Here is a 17,972-nt window from a genome sequence, read left to right as displayed (position 1 = left end):
ATTAGATGATTATTATGGGATTAATCATTAATTGTCTGCAGGATGCACGCACGCGTGCGTCGCAGAGAGCCTGTCATGCGCGGTCATACGTGAAGTACGAAGTGATGGCGATATGAGACGCATTACGCACGCACTCTACCTACCCATCACAGCATTACGACAGGTGATGACAGCATGCGTGCGTCATGTCTCGCACGCATGCGAGCACTGTGCGTCACACGATTGTTATCTGGGAGAGGAAACAACAAAGTATTTGTTACGAGGTAGCAGGTGTGGAGGCAACGACGCCACATATTTTTTTGCGTTAACATTTAAGAGCGTTAAAAGAGAACTTAAAAATTCGACAGAGAATATGGAGCTTTAAAGGAAACATTAGAAAAACTCAACATAATAGGTGCAAGACCTTCAATGTAGGGGCTGAATTTTATAAAGAAGCGACTTAGAATAAAAATATCATTAGAAGTGGCTACATAGGATCTAATAGAATAAGCAGCCGCAATTAAATTCATTGCATATCCAGTGGGCAAAAAATTCGGCGACGTCTTTACGACATCCTTACGACATATTTACGACAATTTTACGACATCCTAAGTACGTGTCGTTACGATATCTTTACGATATCGTAAAAACGTCGTATGATCTGACGCTGTCTTTACGATATCTTAAAGACTACGTAACGAAACTTACATAGGATGTCGTAAAATTGTCGTAAAGATGTTGTAACGATGTCGCAACGACGTCGCTAAGTTTTGTGCCCACTGGGTAACTTTATCTAATCAGGCACTTGACTGAATCCGTGGCTGATGATGAAAAATCAAGTTTACCAAAGTAAAATTAAAAACAATACTAATCATTATTGTATACCAGATTGAAACAAAAGATATTGAAACATCAGTTAAAGGAACTTGCACAACAAGTTCAAGCAGTGATCGGTAATGCAATATAACCCTCTAAAATCTTGAAAACTGCTGAAAATATTCTGAAAAGTAAATAAAAAAGCATCACATAAAATAAATTATTGATGAAATAAAGATATTTTTTACTGAAATTTTTTGATAATTTGTAAAAATTTCAAATATTTCACCAAGATCTGTAAGATTTCACAAAAATGTTAATGAGTTCAAAAAGATTTTAATGATGTAGGAAAGATTTCAAAAGATTTCAAAGATTTTTAAAGATTCCTCAAAAATTCCACAAAGATATTGATTACTGTAGACAGATTTAAAGATTTCACATAGATTTAAAGGATTTTTAAGGGTTTCACATTAATTTCAAAGAATTTACAAAGACTTTAAAGACTTCAACATATTTCAGAAGATTCAAAAGATTTTAAAAGATTTCACAAAGTCTTTAAACATTCAAATAGCTTTCAAATATTTCGGAAGATTACAAAGATTTCAAATACATTTTAAAAATTACAAATGGATTTCAAAAGATTTCAAATATTTCGCAAATATTTCAAAAATTTTAAATATTTTTAAAGATTTTAATGCTTTAAGAAGTATTTTAACAAATTTGATAAAGATTTTAATGTTTTTAAAATATTTCACGAAAAATTCAAATATTTCACAAATATTTCTATTATTTTAACATACTTCAGAAGATTTCAAAGATTTCGCAAACACTTTAAAGATTAAAGATTTCTAAAAGTTTCACAAGTTTTCAGAAAAATTTAAAAGATTTTCAAAAATTTCACAAGGATTTACAAATTTTGAAAACGATTTTAGAAATTGCAAAAGATGTTAAACATTGTTAAAGATATATATTATTTTAAGCATTTCAATAATTTCAGAGATACTTTATAAACATTAAGACAAATTTTATAAATATCTCAGTAATATCTTAAATTATTTCACCAAGATTTCAGAATATTTAAAAGATTTCGCAAAAATTTTTAAGAACTTCCAACATTTCAGAGATTTCATCAAGATTTGAGAAACATTTCTCAAAATTTTAAAAAGATTCCACAAAGTCTTTAAAAATTCCAAAATGTTTCAAACATTTCAAAAATTTTTATATATTTAAATGACTCCAGAAAGATTTGAAGGATTTTTAATGATTTCAAAAAAAATTCAGAGTTCACAAAGACTTTAACAACACCAAGAGATTTCAACCTAATTTATAAATATTTCAGACATTTCGGTAACATTTTAAAGAACAAAGAAAGATTTTAAAATATTTTCAAATATTTCGAAGATTTAACCAAATTTCAAAGATTTTTAAAGATTTCACGAAAATTTCAGATATTTCAAAGATTTACAAAAATTTCAAATATTGTTAAAGCTTTATATGATTTTAAGATTCATATAATCTCAGAAATATTTTAGAAAGATCCAGAAAAATTTCATAAAGATTTCACAAATATTTCAAAGAATTTCAAAGATTTCACAAAGATTTCAAAATATTTCAAAGATTTAAAAAATTTCAAAACATTTCAAAACATTTCAAAGATATTTAAAGATTTTAAGATGTCACAAACATTTGTTTGAACTCACAATTTCATAACGATTTTAGAAAGATTTCAAAAGATTCCATTAAGATATCGAATTTTAAAGATTTCACTAAAATTTCAAAAATTTCACAAACACTTTAAGGATTTCAATGATTTAAATATCATTAAGAAACTTTCAAAGATTTCGCAAACATTTTAAATATTGTAGATTTACTTCAAAATATTTCAAAAAAATGTCAAAGAACTCACAAAGATTTCGTAAGGATTTGAATAACTTCAGAAAGATATTAAAAAATTTCATAAACATTTCAAGGATTTTTAAATATTTCAATTATTTTAACATATTTCAGGAGATTTCAAAGATTTCAAAAGAATTTTAAGAATTTCTAAAAATTTCAAAAGGTTTCAGAAAAGCTGAAAGGGTTTCAAAGATTTCAATGGATTTAAACATTTTTTAAGGATTTCAAAGATTTAAAAAAATTTCAAACCTTGTTGAAGATTTATATTATTTCAGAAATCTCAATAGTTTATGAAGATTAAAAAATTTTATTAAAGATTTCACAAATATTTCAAATATTTCAAATGATTTCACAAATATTTCAGAATATTTCAAAGATGTCGAAAAAATTTTAAATGATACAAAAAGATTTCAAAAGATTATTATTATTTCGCGAAAATTTCAAAAATTTCAAAAATTCCATTAAGATTTCAAAGATTTCACAAATCCTTTAAAGATTTCAATGATTTCAAAATAATTCAGAAGATTATAAAGATTTCGCAAAGATTTTAAAGATTGCAGAAGGACTTCAAAAGTTTTTAAAGATTTCGAAAAGATTTCGCAAATATTTAAACACTTAAAAAAAGATTTCGAATAATTTAAAAGATTTCAAAAACATTTTAGGATTTTATAATTCGCCGTCAAGTATTTTACAAAATCATATTATTTTTTCATGTCTTTAAAGTCTTGTAGCAACCTTCTTAAGACTTGAAAACTGCTGAAAACATTATGAAAAGCAAATGAAAAAGCATTGAAAAAATTATTGATAAAATAAATTATTTATATATATATTATAAAATATATTATATTATAAAATAAATTATTGATAAAATAGAGAAATTTTTCACCGAGTGATGCATAAAGGGTCGCTTCCATCCACGCGTTAAGAGAGATGGATAGCAAACCGTCCTTCGCACTGGCTGCTTAAAAGCTCTATAACTCTTCTGCTGTCTGAGTTCCTACTTTCTTTGCCCGCGAGACATCGAGTTCCGCTGAATTAATCTACTTTCCTCTCTAGGAAGAAAAGAAGATCCTTCCTTCCGTCCCTCCTTTTTAGGACTTTCCCTTCCCTTCTGCTCCCTTCTCTTCCCTTCTCTTTTCTTCTCTTCTGTAGCAACCAAGACTTCCGCAGCTTTATCGAGCATGGAGTCATACTGATCTACAAAACACCCTCAAAACACTTGTCTTTTTCTCCCAAGTACAAAAATCCCCGCAATCCTTCAAATCTTTCAAAAATTTTGAAATCTCTTTAAATCTTTTCAAACCTTTAGAATCTTTGTGAAATATTAAAAATTCTCCAATATTTATGAAATCTTTTGAAATGTTTAGAATTCTTTTATGTATTCGTAAAATCTTTAAAAACCCTTGAAATATTTATGTAATATTTTGAAATATTTGGAAATCTTTGAAATGATTGTGAAATCCTTGAAATCTTCATGACCATTTTTCAAATCTTTCTTATGTTATTGAAATTTTTATGAAATATTTATAAATTTTTTTTTAATTTTTCTAAAATCATTGAAATCTTTTTAAAATCTTTTAAAATCCTTTTAAAATTTTCAAATCTTCCGAAATAATCAAAATCTTTTTGAATTCTTTGATTTCAAATTCCTCAATTGTAACTGGAGAAAATAGGGAAAGTTTTTAGAAGGTTGCAACAAGACCTGGAAGACCTGTAAAAGTTAAGGAATTTTGTAAAGTATGTGCTTTACTGCGAATTCGAAAATATTTGAAATTTTTTTTTTACTTTTGACATAATTGGAAATTTTCGGGAATCTTGAAAGTTTTTGCGAAATAATTAACAATTTTGTGAAATCTTTAAAATCCCCTAAAATCTTTATGAAATATTTAGTAATGTTTTGAAGTCTTTATGAAATCATTGAAATCTTTGAGAAATCTTGCAAACATTTTTAAAAATTTGAAATTTTTAGTAATCTTCTGAAATATTTAGACATTTTTTGTAATCTTGAAAGTCTTTGTAAAATCTTTAAAAATATTGTGAAGTCTTTAAAATCCTTGAAATATTTATCAAATGTTTTCAAATATTTATGAAATCTTCATGAGTTCTTTGAAATTTTGTGGAATCTTTAAAATCATTGAAATTTTGTTTAATCTTACAAATCTTTGAAATCTTTAAAACAAAAATAATCTTTGTTAAATCCTTTAAAATCTTTTAAACATTTTGAAACCTTTTCGAATCTTTAGAATATTTGTGAAATTTTTGTAAAAACCTTGAAAATCCTTCAAATATTCACGAAATCTTTTGAAATGTTTGAAAATCTTTGAAGTATCTATGAAATCTTTGAAGTATTTGTGAAATATTTAGAAATCTGTGAAATCTTTATTACTTTTTTTGAAATCTTTCTGATTTCATTGCAATTTTTCAGAAATATTTACAAAACTTTTTTCTATTTCTGAAATCATTGAAATCTTATGCAAATCTTTTAAGATCCTTTAAAAAATTTCAAATCTTTTAAAACATTTAAAATCTTTTTCAAGTTCCTCAATTGTAACTAGAGAAAAGAGGTGAAGTTTTTAGAAAGTTGCAATAAGAACTGGACAACCTGTAAAAGTTCAGAAATTTTGTGAAGCACTTTACGGCGAATTTCAAAATATTTGAAATTTTTTAACTTCTGACATAGTTGGAAATCTTCTGTAATTTCGAAAGTCTTTGCGAAATATTTTTAAAATTTTGAAATCTTTAAAAATCTCTAAAATCTTTATGAAATAGTTTGTAATGTTTTTAAAGTCTTAATGAAATCATTAAAATATTTGAAATCTTTGCAATCATTGAAACATTTTTTTTAATTTTTAATTTTTAGAAATATTCTGAAATATCTGGAAATCTTTCGAGATCAATATTTATGAAATAGTTTTCAAATATTTATGAAATATAATTGAAATATTTTTGAATTCTTTGAAATATTTGGAAATCTTTGAAGTGATTGTGAAATTCTTTAAACTATAAAGAAATTTCTTCTAATGTTTCCAATATCATTAAAATTGTTGTAAAATCTTTTACATTTTTTAAAGGAATTTTAAATCTTTTGAAATGATTAAAATCTTTCTGAAATTTAAAAAAATTCCTTTCAAAATTTGAAATCTTCTGAAATATTTGAAAATCTTTTTAAAAAGTTGTGTGATATGTAATAATTTTACAAAATCCTTGAAATCTTTTGAATCTTTTGAAATATTTGAAATTTTTGTGTAATATTTTTAAATCTTTTAAATATCAAAATACTTGTAAATCTTCGAAATATTTTTAAATATTTCTGTAATCTTTAAAATCCTCTCAAATGTGCTGAAATATTTTCAAATCCGTAAAGTCTTTGTGAAATGTTTAAAAATCATTGAAATCTTATCAAATCTGGATAAAAATATGTAAAATCTTTCTGAAAGCATTGAAATCTTTGTGAAATCTTAGAAATTTTTGTGAAATCTTTAAAAGTCCTTAAAATATATATAAAATAATTTGAAATCCTTGTGAAATATTTTAACTCTTTCTATAATATTTAAAATGTTTGGGACATTTTTTAATCCCTAAGAATTTTTAATTCATTTGAAATATTTGAAATCTTTCTAAAAGGTTTCTTAATTCATTTTAATTTTAGAGATTTTCTCAAAATCATTGAGATCTTTAAAATATTTGTGAAATTTTTGACAAAATTTTGTGAAATATTTTAAATCTTTCTGTAATCTTGAAAATGTTTGCAAAATTTTCAATTAAGTATAAATTATTATTATGTGTTTTTATTAAACTTTTACTTGGGTAAACCCGGTTATACATCATAGCCACGGACTAAGTCAAGTGACTGATGAGATTAGAATGTTATGAGTTAATTCAAATAATTTAATACGATGGTTGAAACCTCCTGCGATGATGTTGTAGGTATACAATTACGAGCGGCCACGAGCGTTGGAGGTGACAACAGTCACCTCTGGATGCTTTCTTAATGCTACCATCTGCCACTCCACGGGTTTTTAATCGCTCGCTTCCTGATGATCAAGAAAGTTTCTTACAATGCAACAGGTGTTTAATAAAACCGCCTTCTGAGCTGCTGCCAAACCCTACTGACTCCTAAATGTTCAAGATTTTCAGTGCATCTTGCGTGCACATTGGCTGTAGCCGAAATCATAATAAAAATTCCACCTTTTTTTTCTCGCATCACGATGTCAGGTCGTATATTCTCTCTGAGCCATTACGCGACAGCCATCAATAATGTGCTCGATGGATTCGTTGGTATCTCCACATAATCGGCACCGGTCAACCACGTCTTGATGTAACACGTGTTTCCAATAATTCCTGGTGCTGACAACCTTGTCCTGTATTGCAATGACGAAACCTTCCGTCTCTGGATACAGAACACCCTTTCTTAACCAAACATTAGAAGCCTCATTAAGCACTTCATTTTGATCTAACGTGTTGGGTTGCTCGCCATGGATGACTTTCTGCCTCCATCGTATTTCTAATTCCTCTATGGTCTCTGCCCTGATATTCAAGGCCCCACCTGAGAACAAATTTAAGGGCGTGTTCTCAAGATCCGCCTGGCAGATGGTACTGTAAAGCGCAACATTTCGTTTGCTGTTAAAATAGTCTCGCAAATGTATAACTTGTGACTCACACAGTTTTTTGACATCTACAACGCCCCTACCCCCTAAATGCCGTTGTAGAACTACCTTTTCAGTCGCTGAATTTCTGTGGTGCATTCGGTGTTTCGTCATTTCTACACAAACAATTCTGTTTAACTTTTCAAGGTCGGTGTTAAACCATTTTATGTGTTGATCGCCCTGATTTTTATTTGCCGAGTTGAGAAAACTCTTCATAATTAACCTGAGTCTCGTAGTGAAGGCAATCGTTAGGCTTGTCTTAACTATCGTATGTTGAATACCCTTAGATTCAAGAATACCCAGATATTTATATGATTCGCCTGCAGCCATTGCCTCGATGTCATTTTCGAACTTGTTCTCTAACTCTGGGGTCCCTAATTCCCCTATGATTAAATGCACTGTTCTACATTGATCTAGTCCGAACTCCATGTGGATATCATTGAAAAACTGCTTTGTGACATCGATCACTTGCTGCAGTTTCTGGCCTGAACTAGCGTACAGTTTCAGGTCATCCATGTTAAGAAGATGGGTCACTTGATGACCATCCTGATTATCATGAATTCTGAACCCATAAGACATGCTGTTTAGTGTTTTTCTCAATGGATTCAACGCTAAATAGAACCACAGTGCGCTGAAAGAGTCTCCTTGAAATATACCCGTCGTAAAGCGTATTGATCTAGTTATCCTTGGTTGTCCATGATCAAAATACTTGATTCTTGTACCCCAGAGCCTCATCGCATGGCTTAGAAAGTCAATAATGCGTGGGCAGGTTTTGTAAAGTTTTAAGACTTCAAGCAAATAGTCATGCGGCGCGGAAGGAAACGCTTGCTTGTAGTCAATGTATGCCATGTGTAAGTTCCGTTGATGCTTACGAGCTTGGGTCATGGCAACAGCGTCTATATTGACTAGATCTTTACAGCCTTATGAGCTTTTACAACATTCTTTTTTTTCTTCTGTAAGAATGTCCTTCTCGTTGCAATGAGAATATACCTTATCTGCAATGATAGCTGTAAGACATTTATAAATTGTTGGAAGACAGGCTATCGGTCGAAAGTCAGATGGATTTTGAGCGTCTGGTTTTTTTGGTATTATATACGTAGTTTGGAGCATAAAACCTGGCATCAGATCTGGGTGTTCAATGATCTTCTGAAAACACCTTGCCAACGCAAGATACAAACTCATCAGGTACTTGTACCAGAAGTTGTGCACCATGTCCGGACCTGGACCTTTCCAATTACTTGCCCTTTTCAAGACCGCTGAAACATCCAAAGCTGTGATATTTGTCAGATGCATTTCAGGGCTATTGCTTGCCCTTGCTTCCTCTAGTTTGAACCACGCAATGTCCAAATTGCATCTGTTCATTTTTCCCCAAACACCCAACCAGTAGTTAGTCATCACTCCCAATTGAGGGACTTCGGTGTCTTGGTGGTTATTTGGCTTAACTCTCAGTTCACGATAGAACCTTCTTTCATCTGTCTGAAAGTTTTGATTTTGTTGCCTTCGTGCATTACTTTTCTTGTACCGACGCAGTCTGGCAGTAAGAACATCAAGTCTCTGTCGTTGAGAGTCTAAAATTTCATCCAATATTTCTGGTGTTAATGTGTCGATGTACCGAGGGTGGATGATTCTGGTTCTATTTCCTTTTTTATATTGAGTTAAACGACCCAATTTGCACCTTTCTTTGCTGACATTCATATACAAACTGATCTTCCATGGTGGATCTCGATCCCTTGTTGGGACAAAAACTGCATTGCAGGCCTAGTTTTCCGGCCCAACGTTCTAACGGTTGCCACAGCTGCACAGTATACAAGAGTTTGTACCTCTAACGCAGTTTGTGCTACTTTCAAATACGTAGGTAAAACCCTGCTGTCGAGATGTGCTATTAGTGCACGCAGATCATTTGTGATGTTCACTTTGGGCAGAGAATGTCTTAGTGTTAGTTCTACAAATCTGAACTCTAGTAAAGCATGGCCTTCAGCATCAATCAAGTCTTCGTTATCCACATCTTCCAAGGCGAACTCATCAATAGGAAGCTGCCGTTCTACTTCCATTTTGATAGCAGCTATTTCAACAGCCGAAAGCAGTCTGTTTACAGATATTGAGCATTTTTGATCTTCCAGATTCTGCTCATTTATTTTTGTGGCTAGCTCTGGGTATTTAGGTAAGAAGAGTCTATGATGTTTTCTCCTCACACTTTGCCCACATTTCTCTGCCAAAAAATAAAAGCACATAACATCTCTGTTCATATGGTATGTCCATTTTCGTCGCTTTTTTGGTTGCTGAACCTCTACTTCTGCCTCTGGTTCTATAAGGTCATAAACCTCTGGAGGATATGGTGGTGTTGGATCATCAGTAGGTTGAGGAAGAACATAAATTGCTCCTGCTTGACTGTTTGACGCGGCTTTCTCTAACTGATATTCATTGCCGTGGTTTTTCCACGCCAAGTCAACCTGTTGTTTAATGTCCATTGCTCGTTCTTCTGTAACATGTAGATTAGTCCTGATGTCCTTCACCTTAGCGACAAGATCTCTTAGTGCGACTTTTTGTATATTAGGATACTTTGCAGCAAATTTTGTTCCTAAATTGTATCCTTTTTCCATTTTTGAATCAAACTTCGCACTTTCGTAACAGAGACGCACCAATTCCTCTTTCATTGTGGTATCCCAATTGATGCTCTCTCACGGTATTTCTGCCGAGGTGGCTGGATGCAAATAGCTAGCGCTAACCAAAGCATCCTCAGCAGGCACAATTGATGTTCCAATGCCTACCGTTTGTCGCAGACGTTCTTGCTGGCCAGCTGTTTGATTAGTGAGATCTGCCTGACCATCTCGCAGCTCAACATCGCCACCGTCCCGCATGCTGTGGCCCCCAGCTGCGGCTCCAGGGGCACCCCAACGAACCTCAGGAAGCGACGAGCGTTTCAAAATCTTTAATATATTTTCCATTTTTCATTGATGGGTTTTGGTGTTCTACTTAGTCCCTTTCCTCTTCGTTATCAACCTATTTAGCATGGGAAACCCTGTCAGTAGCAATGCTACCGCCAACATTGCCGTCAAGGTCGTGAGAGGAAAGCTCAAGCCCTACCGCGACATCAACGCGGAACACCTTCGGTAGGGTTCTTTCATTATTATTATTATAAAAAACATTCCAGTGTTGAAATGTTGTCACAGGCTTATACTGCCCAATATGTCCAAGGCATTTTTGCTTAGAGTTGGATTTTTTATTTGATCATTTTTGCACGGGGCTGTCCCGGTATATATCATCAGTCACGGACGCATTTTTATAATGCAATCAAGTGATATGATGAGATTAGTTTGCCCAGACATATTGGACAAAGCCTGGTTTTACCCCATCATTGACGGACTGGGTTGCAGTCAAGTACACGATGGGGAGACCTACAGCTTAAGGTGGGTTCCGAACCACCAGAACCTCGGTAAAGGTACATTGGAAAATTTCCAGAGGTACCGGCTCAAGGATCGAACCCCGGACCTCTGAGGTGAAGTCCGAGTGTCTAACCAACTGAGCCACCGAGGCTCTATTATAATAATTATTATTATTATTATTATTATATTATAATTAAATTATTATACTAAAAAAATTAATTGTTTTAAACAATTAATTGTTAATTGTTAAAAAATTAATTCTTTTAAACAATTAATTTTTGTCACAGGCTTAAGATGGTAACTGCCTAACATGTGGAAGGCATTTTTCGTTAGAGTTGGATTTTATTTTTGATTATTTAACACGGGGCTGTCCCGGTATATATCACCAGTCACATACGCATTTTTATAATGCGATGAAGTGATCTGATGAGAGCAGTGTGCCCCGACATATTGGACAAATAGTGGGTTTTACCCCATCATTGACGGACTGGGTAGCAGTCAAGTAAACGATGGGGGGACCTGCAGCTTAAGGTGGGTTCCGAACCACCAGAACCTCGGTTAAGGTACGTAGAAAAATTTCCAGAGGTACCAGCTCAGGGATCGAACCCCAGACCTCCGAGATGAGGTCCGAGAATCTAACCAACTGAGCCACCGATGCTCACTGAGCATTATTATTAGCAATATTATTATTATTAATCTTGAAATTATTTAAGATCTTTATGAAATTTGACAGAAATCCTCGAATTTTTTTTTAATATTTGTAAAATATTTAAAAGTTCTTTGAAATCTTTCTGAAATAATTGAGATATTTGTGAAGTATTTATGAAATCTTTTTTCAAACCATTGTGAGTTCTTTAAAATTTGGGTAAAATAATAAAACCATTGAAATTTTCAACAGTCTGAATTTTTTTTAATCTTTCAAATCTTTTGAAATTTTTTTTATCATTTTGAACTCTTTGAAATCTTTTCAGATCTTTCTGTAATCTTAAAAGTGTTCGCCAAATTCATGAAATCTTAAACATTATTGTGACATTTTTTCATTTTTTAAAGATTTATGAAATCTTTGTGAGTTCATTTTAATTTTTCTGAAATCTTTAAAGCCATTGAAATCTTTGAAAATTGATTTTTTTTAACTTTGAAATATTTTTAAATATTTCTAATCTTTTTGAAATTTTTTTAAATCTGTAAAATTTTTGAAATCTATTAAAATATTTAGAAATCTTTGTGTCAAATCTTTAATATTTTTCTGATATCTTTAAAAATACTCGAAATGTTTCTAAAATCATCGAATTCTTTGAAATCTTTGAGAGTTCTTTGAAATCTTTCATATTCTTTGAAGTTTGTCGAAATATTTTGAATATTTTGAAATTTTTTCGATCTTTTTAAAATTTATAAAAATCTTAGAAATGTTTTGAAATTTTTTAAGTCTTTGTGAAATCTTTTAAAATCCTTGAAATCTTTATGAAATTTCTTGAAATAATTCTAAAATCATTAAAATATTTGTGAAATCTTTTATGTATTTGTGATATCTTTAAAAATTCTTGAAATCTGTGAAATTTGTTTTGAAATCTATCAGAAATCATCAAAGTTCTTGAAACCTTTGTGAGTTCTTTGAAATCTTTTGAAATCTATCAGAAATAATTAAAATCTTTGTGTAGTATTTGAAATCTTATTAAATTCTTTAAAATTATTATTACAGTTTTTTACATCTTCCACAATCTTTAACATTTTTTGGAATATTTTCAAAGTTTTAAAATGTTTATGAAATCTTTTGAAATCTTTAATATTCATCAAATATTTTACATATTTCGAAATATTTATGTAATTTTTAAAATGTTTACGAAATCTTCTGAAATATTTTGGAACCTTTAAAGTCTTTGTGAAATCTATGAAATATTTGACATTTTTTTGAAATTTCTAAAAGGCCTTTAAATATTTTTCGTCACATTTTTTTTTTAATTTTAATATTTTCAAACAATATTTGGGAATTTTTGAAATCTTTTTAATTCTTTCTGTAATCTTTAAAAATTTTGCCAAATCTTTCCTCGCGAGACATTTACTTGAGCTGAATTAATCCACTTTCCCCTCTAGGGAGAAAAGAAGATCCTTCCTTTTTGTCCTCTCGCTTTTCCTTCTCTTCTCTTTTCTTCTCTTCTATAGCAACCAAGATTTCCGCAGCTTTATCGAGCAAACAGTCACATTGATCTACAAGACACCCTCCATACAGTCGTCTTTTTCTCCCAAGTACAAAAATCCCCGTGAAAAATTATTCTTCAAGTGATGATTAATTATGAATTCCTCAATAGGAGATAAAGAAAAGAGGGAAACTCGCAGGGACGAAAAAATTCAAAAAAAGGAGCCAAAGAGGCAAGGACGTGAGAAACGTGGATTTTTTTCTGGAGGATTCATCACGGCTGATAATATACGGTAATTTTTTATTAGAGTGGTCCAAAAAATAAATAAAATGGCTCCCAAACTTCACTGACCAAAATGCTCTCAAAACAGGAAAAATAAATTCTTTCAGATCAAATTAATTTATAGGTAAAAATTCAAATGTTTTAGAAAACTATTGACTTTTACAACTGAAAAGATCAATTTTTACCAAAAAAAGTTATTTTTCAAACAAGCAGCTGAATTTTCAAAAAATAATAATATTTGTAGACCAAACGTTTTCAGTTACAATCAAATGGTTGAAATTGCAAGCAAAAGAGACGAAATTTCAACAAAATAGTTGAATTTTTATCAAAATAGTTGAACTTTCAATCAAAATGGACGAATTGAATAAAATAGTTGAATCCTCAACCAAAACAGTCCATTTTCAACGAAACAGTTACATTTTCAACAACAAATTTAAATTTCTACCAAAAGAGATACATTTTTATACAAAAAAATACGAATTTTTAATGAAGAATGATTTTTCTGTGATCACAAAAAAACGATATCCAAAATGTTGAATTTTTTAGACAAATGCGATATTTTTACAAAACACGAAAATATGCATTTTTAAAAATAAACTTAAATTTTTGACCGAAAAAGATGAGTTTTTAACAAATTAGTGGAACTTCCTACAAAATAAATTTTTAACGTAATAGTTGAATTCTTAACCAACTAGTTAAATTTTCAAACGGAAAAAATTAATAGTCAGTTAAAAATAGAGCAATTAAATTTTCAGTTAAAAAAATTACTTTTGAACTAAAAAACATAATTTCAACCAAATTTTGAATTCTTTATCAAATCTTTTGAAATTTTCTGAAACCGTTGAAAAATATTTGCAAATATTGAAATTATTAATTATTCTTATTATTATTGATCCTGAAATTATTTTAAATCTTTCTCCAATTCGACAGAAATCCTCGAAATTTGTTTAAATCTTTGAGAAATATTTGAAGTTTTTGTAAAATATTTAAAAGTTCTTTGAAATATTTCTGAAATTGTTAACATTTTTGTAAAATCTTCATGAAATCTTTTGAAATCATAGCGATTTCTTTGAAATTTTGGTGAAATCATTTAAATCATTGAAATATTTAACAATCTTTCACATTGTTTTAAGTCTTTCAAATCATTTGAGATTTTTTTATCTTTATATCTTTGAAATCTTTGGAGATGTTTCTGTAATATTAAAATTGTTTACGAAATCTTTGAAAGCTTTTGAAATATTTTGAAATTCGTTGGAATCTTTTAGAATCATTAAAGTCATTGTAAAATCTTTAAAATTATTGTGACTTTTTTATAAAATCTTGAAATTTTCATTGCAAATTTTCTGAAATCATTGAAATCTTTGAAAATTTTTAATAATCTTTGAAATCGTTGTGAGTTCTTTGAAATTTTTGTGGAATCTTTAAAATCTTTAGAAGACCTCAAAAACTTTTAAAATATTTTGAAATATTTCTAAATCTTAGAAGTCTTTATGAAATCTTTTGAAATATTTGGAAATCTTAGACATCTTTTGAAATATCTCTGTAACCTTTCAAGTTTTTTGAGAAATCTAAGAACCTTTTGAAATCTTTAAAGTTTTCGTGAAATCTGTAGAAATCCTCGAAATTTCAATAAAGTCTTTTGAAATATTTGGAAATTTTTTAAGTGTTTGCAAAATCTTCAGAAATATGTTGAAATCTTTTCGTGAAATCTTTAACAATTCTTGAATTCTTTATGAAATTTGTCGACATACTTCTAAAATCATTGAAATATTTGTGGAATCTTTGAAATTTTGTGAATTTTGAAATTTTTGTGAAATCTTAGATATTTTTTTTATATCTTAAAAGATTCTTGAAATCTTAGTGAAATTTTTTTGAAATCTTTCTGAAATCATTGAGATCTTTATATAATATATGAAATCTTAGAAATTTCTTTGAAATTATTATATACGAAAAAGACGAAATTTTAATGAAAAATGATTTTTCTGTCACTAGAAAAAAGTTTTATCCAAAATGTTGACGTTCTAAAGCAAAGACGAAATTTTTACAAAACACGAAAATATGAATTTTCAACAATAAGCTTAAATTTTCGACCAAAGAATATCAGTTTTTAACAAAATAGTGAAATTTCCTACAAAATAATTAAATTTTCAGCGCAATAGTTAAATTTGTAACCAACTAGTTAAATTTTCAACCTACACAGATGTATTTCCGACTAGAAAATATCATGTTTTTAACCAAATAGTTAAATTTTTAAACATAAAAGATCAATTTTCAACCAAAAACAGAACAGTTAAATTTTCATTTAAAAAAAAAAATAGCTTGTAACTAAAAAACATATGCCCAACAAAATAAATAAATTTTTAACCACAGTTTTACATTTTTAACTGAAATGATGGATCTTCAAAAAAAAATTAATTTTCAACAAAGGACATCAAATTAATAAATAAATTTTTTATCCAAAACGTCATTTCCACAAAACAGTTGAATTTTGAACCCAAAAATATAAAGATTTTTAATCCAAAAGGACGAATTTTCTATAAAAAAACGAACAAAAAATGACTATTTAAGAAAGCAGTAGAAAAAATAGAATAGTTACATTTTCATTTAGGAAAATTATTTTTTATTTTTTTAAAATTTCAACAAATAAGTTAAATTTTCAACCAAAGAGCTGAATTTTCATCTGAAATTATGAATCTTCAACAAAACATTTTATTAAAAAAAAAAGAATTCCTAATAAAAAATGATAAAATTCTTTTATTAAAAATAGTCTAATTCAAGCAAAAAGATAATTATTTAAGAAAGCAGTCGAATTTTCAAACAGAAGAACTTTTCAGTCAAGCGAAAGAAATTACAACGAAATTTTTGAATTTTAACCCGAAAATATGAATTTTCAAGCATGATATTAACTTTTAAACAAATAGTTTAATTTTGAATTAAAAACAATCAATTTTGTACCAAAAATAGAATAGTTAAATTTTCAATTAAACAAACTAATTTTTAACCAACAAAAAAGGAATTTTTAACTAAATAATTCAATCTCATCCAATACAATTTTTTTTAACAGAACAGTTAAACTTTTAACCAAGTCGTGTAATTTTCAAAGCAAAAAGATGCCTTTTTAACAAAATAATTAAATTTTCAACCAAATAGTTAAATCAACAAAAATTCAAGCCAATAAAAAGTTAATTTTTTACTAAATACTTTAATCTTCAACCAATAAAATGTAATTTTCAACAAAACAGTTAAATCTTTAAAAAATAAAATGAATTTTTAAAAAAATATTTAAATTTTTAAGAAAAAAGTAGAATTTTTAACCAATGAATTAATTCTAAACCAAAATACAATTAGTAGACTTTTCAATCAAAAAATTCAATTAAAAAATATTCAATTTCAACAAAATTGTTAAATTTTCAACCCGAAAACATTATTTCAAACAAAAATTTAACTTTCATCTAAATAGTTGATTTTTTAACTTCAAACAATAAATTTTCGATCAAGATCGGAATAGTTAAATATTTAATTTAAAAAGTCATGCAACAAAAATTTAATTTGCAACAAAATAGTTGAATCATCAACCAATAAAATGAATTTTGAATGAAACAGTTGAATATTCAATCAAGTAAGCAGTTATATTTTTAACTAAAAAAGATGAAATCCTAATAAAATTCAAATATGTAGTTTAATTTTTAACAAAAATTGGAATAATTCAATTTTTAGTTCCAAAAATTTTCTACAACACAACATTTTTTTCAATAACATAGTTGAATTTTCAAACAATAGCATTAATTTTTAACAAAACAGTTAAATTTTCAACCAAATAGTAGAATTTTTCAACTAAAAACTATCAATTTTCAATAAAAATCGGAATAGTAAGCTTTTCAATATAAAAAAATTTAAGCAATAAAAAATTAATTTTTAATAAAATATTTGATTTTTCAACTAATTATATGAATTTTTAACGAAACGGGTAAACTTTCAATCAAGTAGGCCGTTCCATTTTTTACTGAAAAAACTGAAATCTCAATAAAAAATCAAGTAGTTGAATTTTCAACCAGAAATGTAATAGTAATATTTTCAATTCCAGAAATTAATTTTCTACAATAAAAAAAAGAGTTTTCAATAAAACAGTTGAATACTTAAACAATAGAATGAGTTTTTAACAAAATAATTAAATTTTCAAGAAAATAGTAAAATTTGTAAGCAAGAAATTAATTCTAAACCGAAATTCAATTACCAGAATTTTCAATTAAAAATTATTAAATTTCAACCAAATTGTTATGTTTTCGAACCGAAAATATGAATTTCAAGCAGAAAGATAATTTTCAACTATTCAATTGATTTTTTAACTGAAAACAATAAATTTTCAATCAAAATCGGAATATTTAAATATTCAATTAAAAAAATGCAACAAAAATTTGATGTTCAAGAAAATAATTGAATCTTCAAGCAATAAAATGAATTTTTAATGAAACAGTTAAACATTCAACCAAGTAAGCCGTTTATTTTTAAACTAAAAACAATAAATTTTCAATAAAAAATTAAATAGTAAAATTTTAATTTTTCAAAATCAAGAAAAAAAATTTAATTTTCCACAAAATAGTTGAATCTCCAACCAAAAATAGAATTATTAAATTTTCAGTTCAAAAAATTTTCTACAATAAAAAATTTTTCTCTTATAAAATAGTTGAATTTTCAAAAAATAAAATTAGCTTTTAACAAAGCAGTTCAACTTTGAACTAAGAAGTAAAATTTTTAAGCCAAAAAGATGACTATTTAAGAAAATAATTAAATTTTCAACCAAATTGTTGATTTTTCAACTAAAAACGATCTATTTT

The 17,972-nt window shown here is 28.4% G+C and overlaps 1 protein-coding gene across 1 annotated transcript in view; it reads left to right on the top strand.

Moving 5' to 3' along the window:
• Positions 1–17,972, top strand: part of LOC117174921 — a 63,872-nt gene that overhangs the window by 39,186 nt on the left and 6,714 nt on the right. Inside the window, exon 3 of the mRNA XM_033364378.1 lies at positions 13,027–13,147. Coding sequence (XP_033220269.1) covers positions 13,027–13,147 — 121 coding nt within the window. The remainder of the gene's footprint in view (positions 1–13,026; positions 13,148–17,972) is intronic.

The sequence above is a fragment of the Belonocnema kinseyi genome, chromosome 6 (genome assembly GCF_010883055.1).
Source record: "Belonocnema kinseyi isolate 2016_QV_RU_SX_M_011 chromosome 6, B_treatae_v1, whole genome shotgun sequence".
NCBI classification, from domain to species: Eukaryota; Metazoa; Arthropoda; class Insecta; order Hymenoptera; family Cynipidae; genus Belonocnema; species Belonocnema kinseyi.
This window is presented reverse-complemented; position numbering and strand designations above follow the sequence as displayed.